A 23,062-nucleotide genomic window follows, 5' to 3' on the forward strand; every position below is an offset into this window, starting at 1 on the left:
ATTCGTGATAACGTTATAACACAAAAAATCTAGAATTACTTATGTAACGCCTGGATATATCTAAACTTTCCCTTCTGCTTTAGTTACTAGCACATTTCATTATCGTAAAGCCAAAAGGGGGTGTGATTTTCTGTTTTCAAAGCAAAGTAAACTTGGTTAGGGTGAGTCGTCCTATAAAAGAGGTAAAATATGTGAGTTGTGTCAAGAAATTTTGGGTGTTCTTTAAGCCAAATGTTCTGTTTTTGTTTTCCTCGCTACAGCTACCCTTAGTTGGTATTCCTAGTGTGTGTGTGTTTTTTTTCCCTCTACTACTCATATACATATATATATTTTTTGGTTTATGTATAAGATTTATATAAATATCGTTAAGATCACAGATATTCTATGTAATTCTGCTGCTGCTGCTGTTCTTTTTCATTTTTCATTTTTCTCATTCTCAAATTTTATCTGAATTCCAAAAATGTCACTTTTTCGGTTTCTGCATCTGGTTTATATAGATATATAAATATTGTATATATTTATATGTATATGTTACTGTATAATAAGTTCTGTGAGTGTATAATATACGCGTGTGTGAGCGAAGGGATTCGGGGGACTAAGTTGCACTAACTCACTATCGAAAAGAGTCCTCTATATAGCGATTCGATCTGTAGACGATCAGATCGGCCTGTGTTTTTTCTTCTTCTTGTGTTGGTGTTTTGGGGGATATGTATGTTCTACTGCATTCACACGGTCCAAGATAAAAAACCGAAGACGCACAAAAGAATGCTACATTTGTTGAATTGGTGAATTGGTGTATTGGTGTATGGGGTGTTCACCAGTTCACTTTGCTTTTACTTGGGTTGAGAATTGCTCTTTTCTCGAATTTTCGGTGCTCACCAGTTCACTTTGCTTTAATGATTTTGAGTGTGTTGTTCTAGTGTTTCTAGTGTTATCGTTTTCGATCGGGGGACAGGGGTTATGTTTACTTTAAGCTACTTTAACGCTTTATTATCATCGTCAACATTCTACGTTCTCGGATCCTTCGGCTTCGGCTGCTACTTATAAAGTTACATCACGTGTGTTCACTGTTCTTTTCATTACGTTTATGTTTATCGTTATCGTTAATCGCTATCGTTAGCATTACTAAATCGTATTCAATTAGATCAATTTTTATCATGTATAGTTAGCAATTTTTTATGTTTTTCATATTTTTGTAAATTTATTTTCAATTTTTTTTTGCGCTTTTTCTTTCTTGCCTATATGTCTTACATTCTCTAACATATACTTTTGAAAAATATATATATCATATATATATATATATATGTATCATTTTTTTATTAGATTCCTGCTACAACTCTCACGCTGCGCTTTAGCTTTTTTCCTGGGTAGAAAAAACGTTACTCTCCTCTCATCCTGTCATCCAAAAAAAGGGATATACCTATCATACCCTAGCATTTCCTCACATCTGTCTACAAGGACTCGTCCTGTATCATCAAAAAAAAAAACAAGTTTGCTTCTTGGTATAAACTTCAACAATTCGACAATATGCTGCTATATAATTATTGTATATAATGTATATATTAATATAGATGTTTTGTGTACGGTTATAGCCTGCCTGCTCTATTGTGTCTATGTGTGTGTGTGTTTTGTTGTGTTCGTGTTGGTGTTGGTGTGTTGCTGTCTCTTTCCTATTTGCTAGAGTTTCTGTTTGCTCAGAACTTTCAGAACTGATGCCTCGTTTACATAATTAATAAAATATATACATATGTATATACATGGATTCAACGGTATATACATATATGGGGCTGTTGGTGTATTGTTGTGTTGGTGTGTTGGTGTATTGTTGTGTTGGTCTCTCCTCCTCCTTTTCCATCATTTTCCTCCTTAAGTAAGTCAAAGTTCTTGTTGGCTCGTCCTCATTAATTGTTGTTGTAGTTGTAATTGTTGGTGTTGTTGTTGTTGTTGTTGTTGTTGTTGTTGTTGGTGTTTTGCAAATAGTTTGCGTTATTATGGTTGCTGCTGTTGTTGTTGTTGTTATTGTTATTATTATAGTAGTAATAGTAGTAATAATAATAATTTAATAACAAACTAAAATCGTTTCACTATTGCGGCAACTCATCCTTTGTATCGACCGGGCTGCTGGGTGACAAAAACTTGCGCACGTACTTGGGAAAATGCGTTTTCTCGTGCGCCTTGAGTATCGTTGAGCGCGAGAAAGTTTTCCCGCACATATTACATCGGAACGGCCGTTCGCCTGCAAAGCGATTTCCCCAAAAAGGACAAGGAAATCAAGGAAATATGTTTTGATATAGATACAAATTGACAATGTGTAAAAGGTTCGGCAAAACGAGATGAGGGATGATAATGTGGGTGTCTAATCGATATCTTCTAATTACCTTTTCTATTTTTTTGCTATCAGTGATGATTAAAACTTATTTATGCGCCAGTCATTTAGAGCATTACAACTTTTCAATGAGAGAATTTACTACAAAAATTCTATCTTGGAAGTAGTCAAAAATGTTGATCTTGAAGATTTTACTTTACGTTTTAAAGACATTTTTGAAATATTGAGTCTATGAAATGGTCATTTGTTACACTATCTGAAAAGTTTTGAATTATAAGCTTTATTATAAGTAACTTTAAAGTTGGTTAAACGTTAGGATACTAGCTTTTGAAAATAGCTTTGAGAAGACCTGATGAAGATTTCAAAAATAAATAGATCTGGTAACACTGATCTGACAAAACTGCTTAAAAAGAGGCTAGTTGAAAATAAATAAGTCTTTACAAGAGAGCAGGTACTTAAGGTTATATTTTGTATTTCCAATTTTAATGACACATCAATTGTTTTTAAACATTTTTAAAGTGAACATTGCGTATACGCAATTTTTAATAAATATTACGTATACGTACATAAACCTATTGTACTAAAAAATGAAGACCTATCGAACTTTGGCATCACTGAACATAAGAGGGGACTTTCGAGCGGTGATATATGCATTTCAGGGGCTGATCAACCGATCGATTGATCTCACTACAACTATTGACTTACCGGTGTGCACGCGACAATGATCTTTCATGTGGTGGCGCAACTTAAACGCTTTGCCACAAAACTCACATTTAAATGGTCGATCACCTGTATGTACCGACAAATGCGTGATCAGTGATGTAACATCGGGAAAACTTTTAGCACAGAACTTACACATGACAACACTATTCGGATCACTGGACGCGGCGCCCAGCAGCGACGCTGACTGCGATTGTGCAGCGGCCGCCGCTGCCGCCGCCGCCGCTGCTGCTGCGGCGGATGTGGATGGCGACAGGGAGCCAGAGGCGGTACCGCCAGCATTGCCGCCGCCGCTGCCACCGCCGCCGCAACCGCCGCCGCTGCCGCTGCCACCCGTTGCCGCTGCAGCCCCCGAGCCACTTCCGCCACTTCCGCATCCCGTGCCGAGCAGCAGGCCACCGCCATTTCCGGCGGATGTGGCCGAACGCACCCCGGACCCCTGGATGCCACCGCCGCCGCTGGCCTCCAAGCAGCTGGCCGTTAAACTTTGGAAGGTACAGCCGGCGCTGGCCAGCGATAGGGCCGCCTCCATGTCGATGCCAAAGGCGGCGGCCACCGCAGCCACCTGCTCCTGGGTATCGCTGCCGGAAGTGGCCGCCATTGCAGCGGCGTTCATCTGGAAGGCGAAGGGCGAGGGCAGGCCGGCGGCGGCCATGTTGAGGTGCGAGTGGAGCAGCGCCGTTGTGGCCGGTTCGCGGTACTCGAGCGTCTTCAGCGAGTGCGTCAGCAGGTGGCGGGTGAGTTTCGATTGGTTGGGGAAGGCCATGCGGCAGTAGATGCACGGAAACATGTGCAGGGGCGGCGGCGGGGGGCTGTGAGGGGGCTGCTGCTGCTGCTGCTGTTGCTGCTGATGCAGCAGAGCGGCTGCTGCGGCGGCTGCTGCGGCCGCTGAGCCACCGCCCGCCCCAACGCCCACAGCGTGTGGTGGGGGCTGTTGCTGTTGGTGGGGCGATTCGGACGTTTCCTGGAACAGACACCAAACAAAAATCCAACATCAACTTCTTTACTTGCTTTTCTTTCGGTTTTTTTTTTGGTTTGGTATTTTTTTGGTTTTGGTATTTTTCTAGTTTTTTTTTTTTAGTTTTTTTTTTTTTGATTTTTTCAGTTTCAGTTTTTGCTGGCAATCGATTTGATTCTCTAGTTTTAGCATCACCTCTCTGCTGGTCTTGAATTTTTGCTTTTCTTCGTTTTCTTTGTCTTTGGCAAAACTAGTATTTTTTATTTTTCTAACGGAAACCAAAAAAATAATCATAAAATTATTTGTTTACTTGGAGTGAGAGAGAGAGAGAGAGTAAGAGAGAGAGAGAGTTATATATAGGATGTTCCAAACTAAGACAACGTAAATTATGCATTTAAAAAGAAGATAATCACAGAGTATTTACTTCGGCAACTTGCTCTCCTTACTTCGCTTTCGGTAAAATAAATCGGCATTGGAGCTCTAGTATTTAAGTTGTACATGAGAATGGGAGAGAGAGGTAGAAGGAAAATTAGGAAAAAAACAAATTACAAACTTTACAATTGTCGAGAAAAAAAAAACGAAAAATTAAGGCAAGGAACTAAAAAACTGAATCAATGTCATCAGAGAAGAAGAATGGAAAACTTAGGGGCCTTTTTAGGCGGGCCCTGCAACGCTCTCCTCCGGCTCTGCGCCTCTCCCTACTCCGCCAGATCAGGGTCTGGACCCAGGTCTTAGGCCCATTACCAGGTCGTAGGCCCTGGACCAGGCCTGAACCCTGAGCGAGTGCTTCAAATGTGTCTCAAACCGTTGTATGGATGCCAAAAAAACAAGAGGGGGTTTCAGCATTTGACTTTCGTTGTGTATTTCGTTTGTTGCTTTCATTTTTCATAGTTATTGCTTTACAAGAATTGCATTAACAAAGTTTCTGGTATTTATTTCGTTTTTGGTATTTTTGGTATTTTTTGTTTTCAAGAAGTTGAATTTCGATTTTTGTTTGGGCGTTGTTCGAAAAACGTCGCATAATCGTACGTTAAGTATTGATAAAGCTTTTTCATTGCTTTTCTTTTTGATTTTGGTTTTACATTTAGCTTTTTGTGTTTTTTTTTTAATATAGTTTTTGGTTGTGTAAACTTATTGTTAAAAATTGTTTTGTTTTGTGTTTTTTTTTGCTTAAATTTGACGTTTTGACCAAGGTTTTGATCAATTTTGGAACGCGGTACGCTTTTTCGTTTTTAAAGTTTAAATTTGGTTGAACAGTGATTTTTTTCGTACTTGAATTAGATTGTCAAATCATAAACAAAAACTTGGGTTCGGGTTTATTCATTCCTTGCAACAAGTTGGAGGTACAAATTTAACTAAACTTAAAATGAAAAAAGAGCTTTCCACCACGCATACCTTGCATACATCTTCCTTTTTCTTTTCCTTTTTTTTTTTGAAATTTTGAAAACTGTAAAATTTGTTTTTTTTTTGCCTGATTTGACAATATTGCGCACGAAAAAAATCAATACAAATTATAATAGTTAAATCTGTACATAAATGTCCATAAATGCTTAAACAAAAAGAGTAAAATTTGGAATAAAAAACAAAACGAAAAAAAAACATACAAAATTTTGGGTTATTGGAGAAAACAAACTCTGGGGGCCAAATCGTGTTTTTTGTGTTTTACAAATTTCGTGTGGTTTCAAAAAGGTTCAAATCAAAACAAACAAAAAATGCAATTGAAATAAGTTAAATCAAATCAGTAGCTTCACTTAACTATTTTCAAGAAGTTTTTCCATATGCCGCACTCTTTTTTCGCAAAGAACTCAAATGGTCGGATGTTACAGAAAAAAAACACAAAAATAAAAGGCACATTGACTCTAACGAATGGTTATACAAGTCATGGGAAATGTTCATTCAGCACAGCCATGTTCAAAAAACGCAGATCAACTTCTTGACAATGTCAATAATATCAAATCAAAATAAATGTTAAAAAACAATCAACATTTTTCTTTTTTCTTATCACATTTTTTCTTTCTCTTATTTTTTCTTTTCAGTTTTTTTTTTATAAATATTCTTTTTTTTTAGATATCTTTAATATGTGGCACAACGAAAAACAAAAAAAGTGCAACAAAAGGCAAGTAAGAGGGGGGAAAAAGTCAATGAAAATGAGGAAAAGTAAGGACGGAAAATGAAAAACAAGTGAGAACGGAATTTCGGATGCGGATTCGAGGATCCATTTAGCCCTGAAGCTAAGAAGTCTGCGCACAAAGTACTATCTCTGTGGGTGGACATGGGGAAACGATCGAGTGTCCGTATCTTAAACATAGGTGGCACAGTTGCAATTGAGTCAGGTATCAGGTATTACGTACATTAACTTAGGCGTACGCATATATGCGGTACGTGTGGTATGTATAAATACCTAGAGAAAGAGACAGATCTTCAGACTTATACGTATGGTATATGGTATGGTATCATCAGGAGTCACAACATTTAGTTCAAAAATTCAGGTAACCAAAAAATTCGACCAACAGAACAACCAAACACACACTCAAACACACATACGTAATGGGGATTGTAATCCTTTCGATAATCGATATACGATATTCGATATATCCGATATGTCTTTACTTGATTAGAGCACAACAACGATAAATGATATGGAAGGAAACAGAGGCATATATTATGTATACATACGAGTAGGTTTTATATAGTAAACACAAAAATTCAACGACAGAGAGAAAGAGAGACAGACAGAGCGATTTGATTATTAAATAGAAAGAGATAGAGTAAGAAATAGAGGTAGAAATCGAAGAAACCAGAATAATAAAACGAAAGTACACAACATCAATTCCAAAAGAGAGAAAAAGAGACAGACAATAAGAGCATAGAGCACACAATAGGTCACAAAAACACAAAACATATCTAAAAAAAACGTAAAAACACACACATTGATTAGGTTAAAAATTCCATCAGCCAAAAGTTAAATAATACTGATTAAAAAACAAAGGAGTCAAAATAAATGAGTGTTCCCTTACTAAGACCTTAAATGGATCACATAGGTATCTAGATATTTTAAACAGCTCAAAAGTATGCTTTAATAATCTATATGAAAAGTTACGATCCTTTTTTGGTTGATTCTGATTACCGATAGTTTTTGATCTCTGCTATACTTTAAAATTTAAAAAAAAATGGTCTTCCGTATTTGTATTTAATTTTGAATTAACATTTTAACCTTAATAATGAATCTATTCATGAATCAAATGCATAATAAAATGCGGATATTGAAAAAATTTTGAAAACTGTTCAGAAAAATATAGAAAATACATCTTTCAGTTTTTAATTTCACATTGATAAGTTTTCTAAAATATTATTCCCTATTATATTATATCTATGGTACAGATGAGGCCAATTATTAAATTTAAATAAACACATATCATTAAACTCCTTCGATCAACATATTGGATACATATTTGAAAAAAAAACAATACACACATTGGCTAAGTAAAATACGTAGATTCACAAAACGGAAATTATAAAACAGGAAATGAACGACAACAAAAATGAAAACATATGTTTATAGAGAGAAATGAAAGACATTTAGCTTATGGAAAAATAGAACACACACATTTACCATTTACATAAACGAACAACGAACGAACGATTTATGGTAAAAGCGTTCCACATTTAGATAATACATATATATCGTTGAAAAAATAGTATTATATAGTATGTTGGTCGAGTGTGAGTTTGTGGGTGTGTGTGAGAGTGGCATGTTGGTGTGAGTGTGTGTGTGTGTGTTAGTTCGATTTAGTTTTCTATAATTTGATTTGGATTTTATTAATTTTCTTCTTTTCTTTTTTTTTTGGTTGTATTTCTTGGCTTAATTTCTTTTCTTGTGGTTTTGTTTATATTTTCTTTTGCGGTTATGTAGTTTAAAAACACCAAAAGCGCTTTAGTACGACTCTTTGTTTGGTTTATAGATTAATGTAGTTTATATATATATATTGAGGTATATATATCTCGGTTATCAATTGCACAACGTTCAGATCTGGACCCCTCTCTTGTTTTATTTGATGGAGAATTTGTGGTTTCTTTTATATTGCTGTTCCGTATTCGTATTGATTAATAATATTAAAAGCACAACACACAGTTTGACACATCGATAATATTGATATATAGATAGAGACAGAGAGACAAAGAGAGCGAGAGAGACAGATAAAGTGACACACAGAGCGAGAGCGAGATAGAGAGTAAGTTATAAGACAAAGTTAATAGCAAAGTATTACATTTACAAGTTTGGATTCGAGTGATATCAAATAAAAACGGGTTCAAACAAAGGGCTTTATCTTTTTCAGCTAATTGTAATGCAAAGAAAGGAAAATATTCGATTTTTTAGGTTCGGGATCGGGGGATCATATATGTATAAGTGGATACGGTCCAAATTTTGTGCAGCGAATTTTGTTCTCATTTACAGTTTTTAGTTTGTCAAATTTTTCGGTTATAGGGGGATTTTGTTAAATTTTCTCATAAAGCGCAAAATTAAAATAATATTTCTTTTATTTTTTGTTTCTTTTTTAGTTTTGCTTGCCCAAAATGTTTGGAGGGTGTATGGTTTCGATTTTTAACATGGGTTTTTATAAAGCATGCAGTATATACATAATTATAAATAGTTCTACCAAGTGATGGGTTTTGGGTGTGCGTTGGAGTGTGTGTAAAAGTAAACTTAAAGCTGTATAAAATAAAAAAATGCTGTTGTTGCAGTTGTTTATATATATAATGAAGACTTTTTGACTTTAGTACATTTATCATACAATCTACCCAAGAGTTCTAGATCCCTGAGCGATTTTTAAAGTTTTCCCACAAATTTAATTGTGCCCAGCTGTTTGTCAGGGGGTTCTATTAAGCCTAAGGGGAGATTACTAGACCAATGCACCAGTAACTTACATCCACTGATGTTGCGTGATTTCTGCCGGCAAAAGACAGGCAAACAGGCCAGCAAATAAACAAACTTTCCATTAGCCAAATTGCAGTTTTGGCCTCTCCCGCTCTCTTGGCAGCGGATTATTGAATAACCCCAGTGCAGGGTCCGCACAAATCTGGGTCACCACAAGCAAAACTGCCGAAAAAAAACCAGAATATATATCCGAAATACGAAATAAGCAGGGGGAATGGGTGGAATGGACAAGAAATAACGCCGTGAGTCGATGAACCGCTTGGATTCGGGAGACGAGTTCAACGAGCCTACGCCTAATGGAGTGATTATCTGGTCCTCCGAACCGCTTCCTTTCGAACTTCCCCGACTTCCCAAAAGCGCCAGACGCACTCCACATCTGGCTCCTGCTATTGCCACATTGCAGTTAATGTCCTGCGACATACACTGCGAGAAAATCAATTGTCGGAATTTATTACCGAAAATTGTTTTCTTATGATTCCAATTATGAAGAATGCATTCCACTGCTTACTTTTAGGCACTTTAAGAAGTGATTTGAAAACACTTATTATTTTTCAGTGCGAACCTAAAGTTTCATCCCAGGCAATTCAAGAATGCATTTCACTGCATACTTTTAGGTTCTTTAAGAAGTGATTTGAGAACACATTATTATGGAATGCATTCCACTGCTTACTTTTAGTCAGTTTTAGGAGTGATTTGAAAACACAAGTTATTTTTCAGTGCGATATCTAAAGTTTCTTCCCAGGCAATTAAAGAATGCGTTCCACTGCTTACTTTTAGGCACTTTTAGAAGTGATTTGAAAGCACTAGTCATTTTTTTTAGTGCGATACCTATAGGTTTGAACCCAGGCAATTCCTAGGATACTTTTTCGAAAATCAACAACACCTCAAGGTCAAAGTAGGTTTCCAAAAATATCTCAAAAAAATAATTCATGAACCTCTTTTGCGAGTGCAGCCATCAACGTATCCACCTCCTTTCCTTGGCCGTCTTGAGTCCCGACTTCGTCATCATCGTCGTAGTCGTGTCGTCGCCGCAATAATAATCAAATATCGATCGATGTGCGTCTGGTTTCGGTTGCCCCTTTGGATTGCTTCTTTTTCTACGAAAATTTTTCGACGGTCGTCGGCCTTTTCTTGTTCATTTTGATGCCGTTTTGCGGAGCTTTAAGCCCTCAACCTCAACCTCGACCCCCATTTCTCCACTTCCCCCCGCCCGTCACATTTTAATAAAAGCAAATTTTTAATGAAAACTCTCTTGGGTCTGCCTTGCCTTTTTATGTTGCATGAGAGCCAAATACACACACACACAAAACACCCATATATATATATATATATTTCAGCTGGTTTGTTTGCATTTGGTGCGCTTAATTATTTTCTTTTTTTTGAAGGTCCCTTTCACTGCAATCAAAAAATAGACGCAATAGATGACGCATATAACGCATCTGGCAAATATTGCGGAAGCTCATAGAAGTTGGACTGCTGGCGGGTTGAAGGCGGAAGCGACTATTTCAAATATTCCTCTGCTCTCCGTTTTTCGTAATATTTTTGCACAAATTATTATGTATTGTTATAATTTCTTTTTTTATTATTTCTCATTTTTTGTGGTCCCCTTTGGAAGGGGTTAGGAGTTCCGGGCAGGAGAGCTGCACGTTTGCATTGATATATATTTATGGGTATGGCGTTTTTCCAGCCTCTATGGATATATATATATTTTTGTCTTTATATCTTGTATTTTTTTGGAGGGGGTTGCACGCGGAAGTGGCAATCTCTGCTCTTTTCGACGATTTTTTGAATTACAAAAATATATATAATAGATGTGTGTGTGGGAATAGAACAAACAGTCCAAGCAGTCGAATAATAGGAAAGGGAACCAATCTATGAGGAATGTGGTGTTTTTGTCAAGGGATTGATTTTAAATTGATAAAACTTTTAAATCACTTCCTAGGGGTTCCACTTCTTAAAAAAGTAATGCTTCTTTTTAAGAAGAAAAGAAGACTTAATGGTAGATTTCAAGTTATTTCATAGGTCCTGTTTCTGATATCTATGATATTTAATGGAAAGTGTTATACCGTACTATCTAATATTATCCAATTTATTAAAATTAAAGTTAATAGTTCTAAATTTTAAAATCGGCCACCTTTAAGGCCATTGGATTCGCATTGAAAAGGCTTAAAGTCGGCGGTGCTATTAGCAGTTTTGTAGCTTCATTCCCCCTTGTTTAAGCCGAAATAAAAACCGGGTGTATCGGCCAGGGGCGGGCCGAAGAGGGGGCGTGGTGGCCCACCAAAAAGCACTTGAAAAACTTTGCAATCAACGCAACGCGGGGCATCGAGCGCTGATTACAATGCCCCGGCAGAGAAGTTGGCGTCGCAGTTGCAGCGCAAAATGTGCAATGTGCGTGAGGGGGTGGGCCAGAAGGGGGGTCCAAAAGGGGGGTTTTGCCCCACACAATGCAATATATTTTCGCTTTGGCATTTGTTGCGTTTTGGCAGCATTTTTTTTGTTGTTGACTCTTATTTTTTTTCCAGATTTTTTGTTTATTTGTTTGGATTTCCGCTGCCTCACAAAAATCTTTTTTTTTGCGGTTTTTTTTGTGCATTGCATGATTGACAGTTGCCAGGCATTGATGGAGGCTTAGAGTGGCGGTGGGCGGTGGGCGGTGAGTTGGGGGCGGGGTTCTGGGCCTGCAATACCTAAATGCATTCAGTCAAAAGTTGTGTGAAAGCCTCCGAATAAAAATATTAAAAAATATATGTACATCTCCCCAGTGCAAATATAAACAAATCCATGTGAATGCGAACAGTGGCTGTGAAAATAATAGCATCCTAAACATTATTTCTTATATGATATGATTTTTTTGGAATTTGATAAAAAAAAGGTTAGACTTTCCAGAGTACAATTATAATGACTTCTTTGTTTATAATTTAAATAAAAATAATGAAGATTTAAGTGCATAATTAAAAACAATTTTTTTCTCTTTTTAAGGAAATTGAATCTATTGATCAGAACTAATATGGATTACTTTTGAATATTAATACAAATGAAATACAATTATGCCATATAACCTTTTTAAAGTTGAAAAGTCATTTAAAATTGTATCATATACATTTATATTTATATTATAACAAATTCAAAAAATAAATATAAACAAATAATAATTTAATACATTTAATTTGGAAATTATATATATTTTGGTATGCACTCCCTTTATTTTTTCCTTCACTGTCCGAGCGTTCAAAAAAAGGATTGTTCATATATTTTCGAATAATTTACTCCTAATATTTCTTCCAAGATTGTTCTATACAATTAAAAAAAAAAATTATCATTCATATATTTTTTAATAATTTAAGAAACAAGGTAAATGTTTTAAATGTGGAAACTTTAGGCATTTTGGTATGCACTCCTAATATTTCCCCCTGGACTGTCCGAGCGTTCATATTACGCATACGCAACGTAGACGGCAAACAAACAACGCAAATGCTGACAAGGGCAGGTGGTGGCGCTGTGAGTGGGGGGCGGGGGGTTAGGGGGCCCCAAAAGGGCTCGAAAAAGGGGGGGACGACTCATAAAATGCAAGCACAGCAGCGCGGTGGCGACGACAGTTGAGAGGGCCAGCCTAAAGGTATGCTATGAAAAAATTGCATAAGAGCAGCAGCTCGAAAAACGAGAGGCAAAAAAAAAGGAACGCATTTGTTTCAAAATTAAATACTCATGTGTATGTGTGTGTGTAGAAAAGAAAGCAAAAAGAAAAAGAAAGCAAAAGTTGTTGGTTTTGTGCGTTGATTTTTGTTTTGGTTTTGTTTTTATTTTTGTTTCACTGCAGCTCCCCTCGTTATAATCATTTCGCCCCTTCCGCCGGGAAGTCAAAAGGGCGAAGAAAGGGCCGCAAGGAGGCGGGAGAAAGGAGTGCAAGGCAAGGTAAAAAAAAAAAGAAAAAAGAAAGTGTAAAAGCAAAAGTATTTATTATGCGGCAATGGCTTGGAGAGGCCTACAAGAGGCCTGCAAAACATCAGAGTCAACGAATTGCAGCGCACACACACCCAAAGTTGCATACCCACGTACACAGCGAGAAATAAGTCACTTTTAATGGCTCAAAAAATGTATAATGTTTTTGGTTTCACTTTAAAAAAATATTTACTTTAACTAAACTTAGCCAATTAAAATATTAGGGAATTTAAAAATATTATATCATTTGGAGATCCTAAAACCCATATTGAAATTAAATTCCAAAAATTTTTTTTTTTACTTTTAAAATAAAAAATATTTTACTAATAATTTTTGTATCTTTTCCTTGTGCTGATTTTGAAGTAACTCTTAAATTTGTTCCGTGCCACACGAAACCGTTCCTCACACAGATACTCCCGCACGCACACAAGCGCAATCGGCGTCAACGTCCGCAGACTCGAGGCGGCTGCCACTTTTTTGTTGCCTCCTTTTGGGCTTTCTTTTTCCCAAGCTTTCTTTTTTAGATAAATTTTTATTTGAATTTATGCATGTGCGTCTCCCCAAGAGAAAGGGGGAAAAAGCGAGTGGAAAGTAGATGCATACACACATGTAATGAACACCATGTAATGCTCCTCCAGACTTCCTAAAAAGTTTTCGGTTACGTTCATTTGGGAAAGTTATCGAAAAAGGTCCCTTTTGTCTGACAATGCAAACAATTTGGGTTTTTTATTGAAAAATGTTTGAGGTAGGTACAAAATTCCTTCTTAATGAAAGATTTTCTGTTCAAAAACAAGAAGGTAAACTAAAAAAAAGGTCAAAAAAAGTATATACATAAATCGAATGTATATTTTAGTCATACGATCTCATAGTTAAATGCATACTTATAGATCATTTTCATCCCTGAAATCCTTATAATCGAAAAGCCACGCAGGAGCGTAACCTTTTGGCAAGTCAACACTGTGAGACTTGCATTTTAATTTCATGTTTTTTTAGGCGCTTTTGAATTTTTGACAACATTTCCGCTGGCTTGGCCCATCTGGGGCCTGTCATCCGGCTTTTGCCACCCCGAAATTCCCCCTTAAACTCGTCAAGCGTTGCAACAAAGTGCGTTATGCATATATAATCTTTTTTTTTTTTATATTATTTTCCTGGTTTTTCCCACTGCTCTGAAGTAGGAAAAGGCGGGCAGAAGAGGCTAGGAAACATAAGAAAAACGACAGTGGCTACTCGTGTTCCTTTTGCTTTCATTTTCCCATATATATATATATATATGGAAAACATTTTTTTGCCCACATTTTTCGCGTTTATCCCTGTTGACGAAAATTTTTGCGCTTAAAAAGAATGAGTCGGAGGCGGAGGAAAATGTAATGTGAAAAATATTTGCCGGAAGCTAAATGTTTTGCAAGGCGAGGTACAGTTGTGCTTGCCGTGCGCCCAAAAGTATGCATTGCATTCCATTTTGAATGCGAGCCAAAATTAGTGGAGACAACCGCCGCCCAAAAGCGGAATGCCTTGTTCGCACTGGCTGGGGAATAAAAAATAAATTGAATATCGAGCCCAGTCCATTTCTTAGTTGCTTCTTTTCTGTTCACCTCCTCTTTGTTTGTCCTGTTGCAACATGCGACAATTTTTCTTATTGTTTGATTTGAATATTTGATTTGGTTTTTATTTTATTTATATACCAGGCAGTCTCAAATAATAAATGGCTGCCGAGCTTCGAACTGAAAAACGTCCAGTATACAGTGTACACACTGCGTATACTCTATTTGTATATTAATTTGCCTGAAGCGTCTGTATTTACCCAAAAAAGCCTCTGGGGTGTTTGTGACAATCATTTCCAAACGATAAAATTAAATGAGTGTGATGCAGCATTTTTTAATAATTTGTTTAATGTGCCCAGGGCTTTTGAGTGTTCAAGAAAATTTCGTGACGGCTTTATGAACTGTTTGCTGCATCATCAATGATGTCTTAAAAAATAGCTAATATTTTGTTCTATTTAACCTAATTGTAGTAAGAATCCAATAAGGTTTTTTATTTTTTTAAATTGTTGATAACTCTTTTCCCTTTAAGTGGTTTCTAACTTTAAAACTCCACTTTTTTCTTATAGAAATAATATATCATTTTCCCCAATCTTAATGATAGGGAATTCCCTGGTCGAAAACGTTTTTGGACATTTTGTCGAGAAGGCCTGGACAATGCAATGCCACCTCTCTTGACAGCCATATTGAAAATTATAGTGTCGTAAACATGCAACTGCAACAACAGCAACAGCATTGGTGGCAAATAAAAAATTAAATTAAAATAGAAGGGAACTGAGGAAAGGGGAAACTGGGGGAAGGGCGGGCAGAAGGACCTCGAACAGAACATGGCCAGTAAATAAATAATACAAACAAAAAAGTCCAGGGGCGTAGGACGCTGAGGGGGGGGGTCACAAAATTGCAAACGGAAATTGCCAACAATGTGTGGCAAGTGAAAAGTGGAAGTGGCCCACAAAAACGAAGCGATAAAAAGTCAACTACCAACGAAATAAAACCAAACACAAAATTCTATCAACTGTGCGAAAACTTATGGCATAAGGTGTTTAGGTGAGTGTGTGTGTGTGTGTGTATGTGTGTGGGAAAAATTTACAGAGAGATATTTACACATAGATATACGACAACAACAACATAGATTACATACACATAGATTGGATTAACTAACAAAATTACACAGACACTTATCGATAGACATTTAGAGAGAGATAGAGAGTGTGTTAAAGAGTTAGCTAGCTAGAGGTAGAAAGAGACAGATAGAGAGATAGAGAGAGAGCGCTACACATTAAACAAAATATATTTACTATATAGAGCTAGGAAACTGAACAACTAACATTTGGTACTTGGTTTTTATCTCAAATTACTTTTAAGGTTTTTGGTTTTTTTTTCAAACTGAATAGAAAAAAGAAAAACTTTACTTTCTTAGGTTGGGAAAAACTTGATATGTATATATATATAGGGCATAGATATATAGATGGTTAAGATATATATATATATTTATATAGATATATATGTATGGGTATATATATGTATAAAAAATTCATAGACAAAGAACACGACGAAGAGCAAAAATATATGTTGAGTTTTGATTTTGTTTTCTTTTTGCATTTGTTTTTGGATTTTGTATTTTGTTTTTTTGGTAATTAAATATTTAGAAATATGGCATATAGATGTATATATAAGAACAGACAGAGAGAGAGAGAGAGAGCAATACTTAAAATAGAGATATACATATAGAAATGGAGTCGGATCGAGCCAGATTGGGATCAGATATGTAGATCTTTTTTGCGAGACGCATCTCGGAATTCGAAAGATATTTTTTTTTGTGTTAACCTATCGAAGCAGCAAAAGCATTCACTGAAAGGGATCTCCTGGGACTGGAGTTTCGTTTCGAATTTTGGCAGGGGTACTTCTCGAATCGGAGTTGGGGAGTTCAGGGGCGTGGGTCAGGGGGTCGGGAGTATCTCGGAATCGCAGACTTACCGACTCGTGGGAGGCGCGGTAGTCAAGGTCGCCGCCCAGGCCGCCGCCAGCTGATGCCGAACGCTGTTGCATGTGTCTGCTGTGACTGCTGTTGTCGTCCTCGCTGCAATCGATCTCCTTCTTGAGGCTCTGCGGAGGGAATACAGATTGTTTTTAATGGAGTTTACAAAAGTTTTTATTTAAAAGTATTTACCAAGAAACATTAGGAACGAGAAAAATCTCAAATATTTGAGAAGAAACGTTCTTGAAATCAAGACGAAAGTACTCTCAAGTAGTTTTTTGAGATGAAGCAAACTTAATATTAAGATGAAAAAAATCTTAATTATATTTTTAAAGCGAAAATTGTCTTGCAAAGCAGTATTGTCCTTCTTGATTTAAAGAATTATGATTTTGAGAACAGTTTCTTCTAGCTTTAGAAAATATATTTATAAAACTGTTAATAATTTTAGATACTGACATTCACGAGCCAGCTTACAATGTTTTGATGAATGTAAATTAAATTTAAATTAAATTATAGAAAAATGTAAATGCAAAAAGCTTTGGAATCACTCACCAATGGCACCGATTGCACGGGCAGGAGATTGGTCCCGGGACTCAGAAGGCTAGAGGAGGATGCTCCGCCCCTGCCGTCGTTGCCGCCGCCGTCGCGTGAGCTCCTCGACGCCGGTCGTCCGCCGGAGCCGCCGATGCTGAGGTCCGAGGCGCCCGCTCCGGCTGCCTGTGCCGCCGACATGGCCGGCGTGGAGCGCTGCGATTCCATGGCCGCCGCCGCTGCCGCTGCTGCCGCTGCCGCCGACGAAGATGGCAGGGTGATCAGCGGCGAGGGTATCAGGGTGGATCCGGTGGACAGGTCCACGCCACCGCCGCCCGCTCCGCCGCCCATCTTCATATTGAGACCCAGATCGTTGCTGCTGTTGTCCGCCTCATCATCGTCATCCAGATCCATCTCATCGTCATAGTCATCGTCGAGGATCTCGCTCTTGGCAATCACGGGCATGGCGTCCTCATCATCCGAATGCGGGTTATGATGCTGCTGATGCTGCTGCTGCTGGTGGTGCGGCTGCGGATGGTGGTGGTGCTGCGGATGGTGGTGGTGCTGCGGATGTTGGTGGTGCTGCGAGTGGTGGTGGTGCTGCTGCGTGTGGTGCAGCCGCTGCAGGTTCTGGTGGGCCAGTCGCTGGGCAATGCCCCTGGCCATCGCGGTGGCAGTGCCCACCACCACCACATCATCGTCCAGATCCTCCTCATCCATGTCCTGCTCCAGACGATCGTCACCCAGTCGCCGCTGCTGCTGCTGCTGATGATGATCCCCATCATCGTCATCATCATCGTCCACCGCAACCACAGAGTCCGCTGTACCGCCCGAGTTTCCAGTGCCGCCATTGCTGGCCGTTGATGATTTCCCACTGCTAGTGTTCTTGTTGTTGTTGTTGTTGCTGCTCGAGTTGTTGTTGTTGTTGTTGCTGCTGCTGCTGTTGGTGTTGCAAGTGTTGCCGCTGCCACTGCCGCTGAGGTTGTTGCTGCCGCCCTGCTGCGTTGCTGCTGCTGCAGCTGCTGTTGCGCTTTTTGCCTCCACATTGGGTCTTTGATAGAGATCCAGCGGCATGGGCGTCTCCTCCTCCTCGTCCTCGTCCTCCTCATCATCCTCCTGATCCCGCAGCATCGCCTCCTCGTTCTCATCCAGCTCATCCACCTCCTCCACATCGTCCTCCTCCTCGTCCTTTAAGTTGCGTGCGAGCAACTCCTCTGCGAGCAGCTCATCCGCCTGCTGTTGCTCCTGGTCGCGATCCTCCAGAGAGTCCTCCTTGTCCTTATCCTTGTCCGCATTTGGATGGATGCGGGAGGAGCGCTTGGCGGGCGTGGGACTGCAGCGATCGCTGGCCTCCCGCTTCTGCCCGCCATGTGTAGAGGACGATGTCGCCTCCTCCGAGTGTGCAATACCAGCAGATGTTGCCGCTGCCGTCGAGGATGTTGCTGCCGTGGATGTTGCTGATGTTGCTGCACAGGTTGCTGCTGTTGTGGTTGCCGCCGTTGTGGTTGTACTACTGCTGCCGCTGCTGCTGCTTGTGTTGCCGCTGCTGCTGCTGCTGCTCCCCGCCGCTGTTGCCGTTGTTGCCGCAGATGTTGCTGCCGTCGCTGCTGTTGCCGCCGCCGCCGCAGATGTCGCTGAGGTTGAGGTCGATGTTGCCGCCGCCGCTGTGGCCGTTGCTGCCGTCGCCTGTGCCGCCGCTGTGGCATCGAGAGCGGCCGCCGGACTGTCGGCCGCCTTGTGGGCGGATCCGCCGCTTCCGCCGCCGCCCTGCGGACGCAGGCGGTCCGGCTCCCGCTCGGGTTCGCGCAGCGTCGTGTTCTGGTTCGTCATCTCGGCGAGGCCCTTGACCTGTGGTAATCAAATTTATTAGTACAAAATAATGATATATATTCAAAAGTACACAATAATTGCCAACTTCCTTTTAACTGTTAGTTAAATAAACCTTTTAACTTTAACTGGTAGTAAGGCCTTTTTTTATATTATAAAAATATTTTTATAGGTTTACCTTCTGTACAAATTACATGACACTATCTTTGATTTTAATCAATTAAGGCTAGACTTCTCAATTTCATTTTAGGCTTATAGTTTGTTATCTGTCGGATATAACTAACATGAAGTTAAAGTTTGGGAGAGACAAGGCTGTTTACTCAATGTAATGTTAATTACAAAGAAAAAACTTAACAGAGTCTGGCAACAAACGATTCGTGGGAAATTAAAAAAGAGCATAACCGCTAGTTAAAACTTATAGATTGTTATCTGTCAGATATACCTAACATGAAGTTAAATTTTTGGAGAGACAAGTCTGTTTTCTCAATGTAATGTTAATTACAAAAAAAAAACTTAAAAGAGTCTGTTCACAAACGATTCATGGGAAATTAAAGTTGGACATAATCTCTAGTTAGAACATCACCTTGGTTGTATAAATCCTAACGTGGTATTAAGAAATTACGAAAGTTAACCTGACATTGAGAAATCCGACAAAATTATACTATATTTAAAGGTTTCGAGCTCATTTGCTTATAAATGTATAATGTCAAGTGTATTCTTTTTACATAATAGTTAGTTAAATTATCGTTATCTGTGATTTTAAACCCCCAGTTGGCAACACTTTTTAGACAATCGATATAGGGCCACCCACCTTGAGGGATTCGGCTGTCTTGAGCAGCGCGGACAACTGACAGTATTGCACGTTCACCTCGCCCTTGTACATGAATTCAACTAAGGTTTGCAGCTCGGCAAAACGGACGTCCTTCAATATCACAATTGGATGTCTTTCGGGGTGCTCCAGGAACAGGCTCTGGAAGTACGAGGAACAAGCCGAGAGGACCACCTGCAAAGGATAAACAAAAAACCAATGGATTAGTAATGAGTAAAGTAATGAATTGATGAACTAAAGTAATAACAATGTATTCTCATATTCACATCCTACCTACGAAATCTATAAAAGTAAAACCGGAGCACTTCTTCTCAAGTGTTAAGTATTTAAAAAAAATGTTCCTTTTTAATTTTTCGCTTTATCAGTCCATCATCTATGCACTCCGCCGAAGGAAATGCGCATTTTCTACGCTTTTCCCCTTGAGCTCCGCGATGTTGCGGCAAGCATTTATTAGATTTACGATCTGGCTCTCAAACGCAGCCACAAATGCCGCTTTTGAAGATGCCACAAACGAGCGATCCGGAAAAGTTTGGGGCAGCGGGGCAAGTTGGGGGAAAAAAAGCGCTGCGATGGGCGATTCAGTTGGAGTTCAATTTGGAGCCCAGTTCTTTTTTTCTCTCTCCTTTTTTTTTTTGCTCTTGCCAGTTGGCTGCGGGCGTCAAGGCGTGAACATGCCACGAATGACAATGCCACAGCAACTGCAACAGCGGCAACACCAACAGCAGCAGCAGCAGCAACATCAGCAACTTGCAACTGGCAACTTGCAACTGGCAACCAGTTCCGATCCGTTTCAGCATTGCTGTCGATTTTTATGTGCGCATGCACGCCTTGGGGTATGCAATATATATTTATATATATATATACACGTATATATCGCCAGCAGATCGGCCCGATTGGTGGTTTTATGGGGGAGTGGAGGAGCGACCGTACTGCCATGTTGTAAATTTTCATTGCTGGCAAATTGAAAAGGCGTCGGCCTCCATTTCGCATATAGATTTCGCTATAGCCTAATGAGGTTTTGGCCTAAGACTGCAGTAACCTCCGCCTTAGTGATGTGAGCGTGAGGAAACTCACGAGGCAGGGCGATATTTTTAACCATCATTAGGAAACTTAACCAAAATATTTTAGGAATAAGCAATCAGAAATTTTTTTATAAAGTTCTTTTTATAAAATATCCTTGCAATTTTTAGAGAAGTTTATGCTGAAAGAGGTGTGGTTGGAATATAAAGCTTAATTTTGGTATACGACTTTGTTTTAAGCTTAATAAGAACATCAATAAAGGAATTTACATTATATGCCATAGGAAGCTGGAAATTTTAATTTTAAGTTAAAGTTAAAAATATAAAATATGCTATTCATTTGCATCATTATTTCTGGCTTCTTTTGGGGACTGATTTGTTTTTAGCTGAATAGAAACGCCAAGGATTTTAAATTAAATGCCAAGGAAAGTCAAAAATATATGTTTCCTAATATTTAAAGATTGAAAATTTTTAAAGAAAACTTTATAAATAGGAATTGAGTTAGAGGGCTAATTAATGACTCAACGTTCGTGCAAATTTCAAGGTATCGCAGCCATCTCTAGCAGGTGCTCCTTTGCCTCCTGCCGCCCCATCCGCCCCCGTGCCACCCCCCCCTCCGAAGCGTCTCCTGTCACGCGCCGTTTGCGCCAGAATTTATTTAAAAAAATGCAATCGGCCTGCACACGCCCCCGAATCGCAACCACAGCGTAAAATGAGCGTTAATAAATTCACGCGCATATTAGAAGTCACGAGCGTGCGGAAGGGGGGTGGGCTAAAGGGGGGCTTTGGGGACTGGGAGCCCGACCATTCCAGGGTCCAGTCCTCGCAGTCTCGAAACTCTTTCAGTGGCATTAAGAAAATCGAATTTCCTGATTACAAGAGGGGCTTGGCCGAAAGCGGGGGGGTGGAGATGGCCAAAAGACAGGGGCGGGGCTGGGGGAAGAGGGGGAAAGGGGGGTTAAGGCGTCGCAAATTGGCAACACTTTTAATTGAACGTCGCTGCCGGTGAGGAAAGAAGCAGCCAAAGCGGGGGAAATAACGCCCCCAAAGCTAATGAACGCCAAAGGCTTTTGATTTCTAACGCCACGGCCCAGTTAGTAAACATATTCTCGGGCTCTCTTCCTATATTTAAAAAAAAAATCCTTAAAAAAAATAGGTTGCATGTAATTTGCGGCAAAATAGTCAACAACATAAATCCAACGAGCGAAAGAGAGGGGCAGAGATCGAAAGAAAGAGGTGGCGATCCGATCGCATGTCCCAAGTGGGCGTACACCTTTCCAACCGAAATTTAAACAGCAGCTTTAGCATGGAGAAAATTAAACTAAATGAACGGAGAAATATCTCCCATTTTGGCGAGCATTCCTATTCCAATTACACATGCGTATAAATCAAGAGGTAAAATATTTCAGAGTGGGCGCCAGGGAATTAACTTTTTCTTGGCTAAAAAACCAGGGCGTTATCTTGGCTTTCTTATCGCAATCGAAGATCTCTTTCACCTCAAATGATCCCGTTTTCCTCGTTTGATTTTGTTAGATACTAAATGGGTTTATATCTTTCCTGGCACGCACCTGCAAATTAAATCTCTATCTCTATTAATTCCTTGTGGGTTCTTGAGATTAAACCATTTTTATAAGATCTCCAACTTTATTTAACCTTTTTTTTTTTGGAGTTGCTCTTTGCTCGTTGCCAAACTTGGGTGTGACGGTGAATTCTGTTGGCTGCGGAAAGGTTAACATTTCTATTATGGGGGGCACCACTCCCTTTTATAGATGTTTTTTGTTTTTTTTTGTTGCTTGACCACCATCAGAGAAATACAACAACAGCAACCGCTGGCGAACACTGCGGCGAAATATGCAAATTATTATGTTTGCATATCGCCGCCTTGCCGGGTTTCTTCTTTATTTTTTTTTTTGCCAGCAATTTTCTGTGTGTTTGTGTGGCGCTTGCGGCTCTTTTTATTGCTGTTCTACCTCTATAGATATTTCGATATTCTTCTGCAGATTCTTCCCACTGCGAATTTCACTCGCATTTATGTCTTAATACAATTTGCCAAGATTCCCTAGGAATGCAATCCAGGGACTACAACTACTGCCTGACGATAGATGATGGATGATGATCCCCTGGGTTCTGATCTGATCCAATCCCATACCATCCCATCTCAACCCATCCGATCCTCGCCCCAACTTTCCAACATTGTGATTACTTTTTTTGTCCGTCAATTTCGCATAATGTGTGCAAATTTATATAATTTGCCCTGATGGATTATCGTTATCGATTGCTTTCCCCTTGCCGATAATTGTGTGTGTGGGCAATTTAATTTTATTGATTTTTCCGATGACAGGCAGAGGATCGCTAAACTGTGATTATCGTTTTGAGTACATCTATTAGACTACATTTAATTGATAAATAAATAATACTTTTCAGTAAATAATACAAAATATATAGTATAAATTCTCAT

General features: G+C 39.2%; 1 protein-coding gene across 6 annotated transcripts in view; it reads right to left on the bottom strand.

Annotated features, from left to right (window-relative positions):
* mamo (maternal gene required for meiosis) overlaps positions 1-23,062 on the bottom strand; it is a 159,293-nt gene that overhangs the window by 19,859 nt on the left and 116,372 nt on the right. For 4 of the 6 annotated variants that reach the window (XM_070997415.1, XM_036820755.3, XM_070997416.1 and 1 more), the window contains 3 exons: positions 19,568-19,759; positions 16,951-18,777; positions 16,398-16,526 (listed from right to left, as the gene is read on the bottom strand). In XM_070997415.1, the coding sequence (XP_070853516.1) occupies positions 16,398-16,526; positions 16,951-18,777; positions 19,568-19,759 (2,148 nt within the window). Of the gene's footprint in view, positions 1-688; positions 2,237-3,031; positions 4,011-16,397; positions 16,527-16,950; positions 18,778-19,567; positions 19,760-23,062 lie in introns of those variants that run through there. The other 2 variants (XM_036820758.3, XM_036820757.3) reach the window with 2 other exon arrangements.

This window comes from Drosophila suzukii, chromosome X, assembly GCF_043229965.1.
Source record: "Drosophila suzukii chromosome X, CBGP_Dsuzu_IsoJpt1.0, whole genome shotgun sequence".
Taxonomy (NCBI): Eukaryota; Metazoa; Arthropoda; class Insecta; order Diptera; family Drosophilidae; genus Drosophila; species Drosophila suzukii.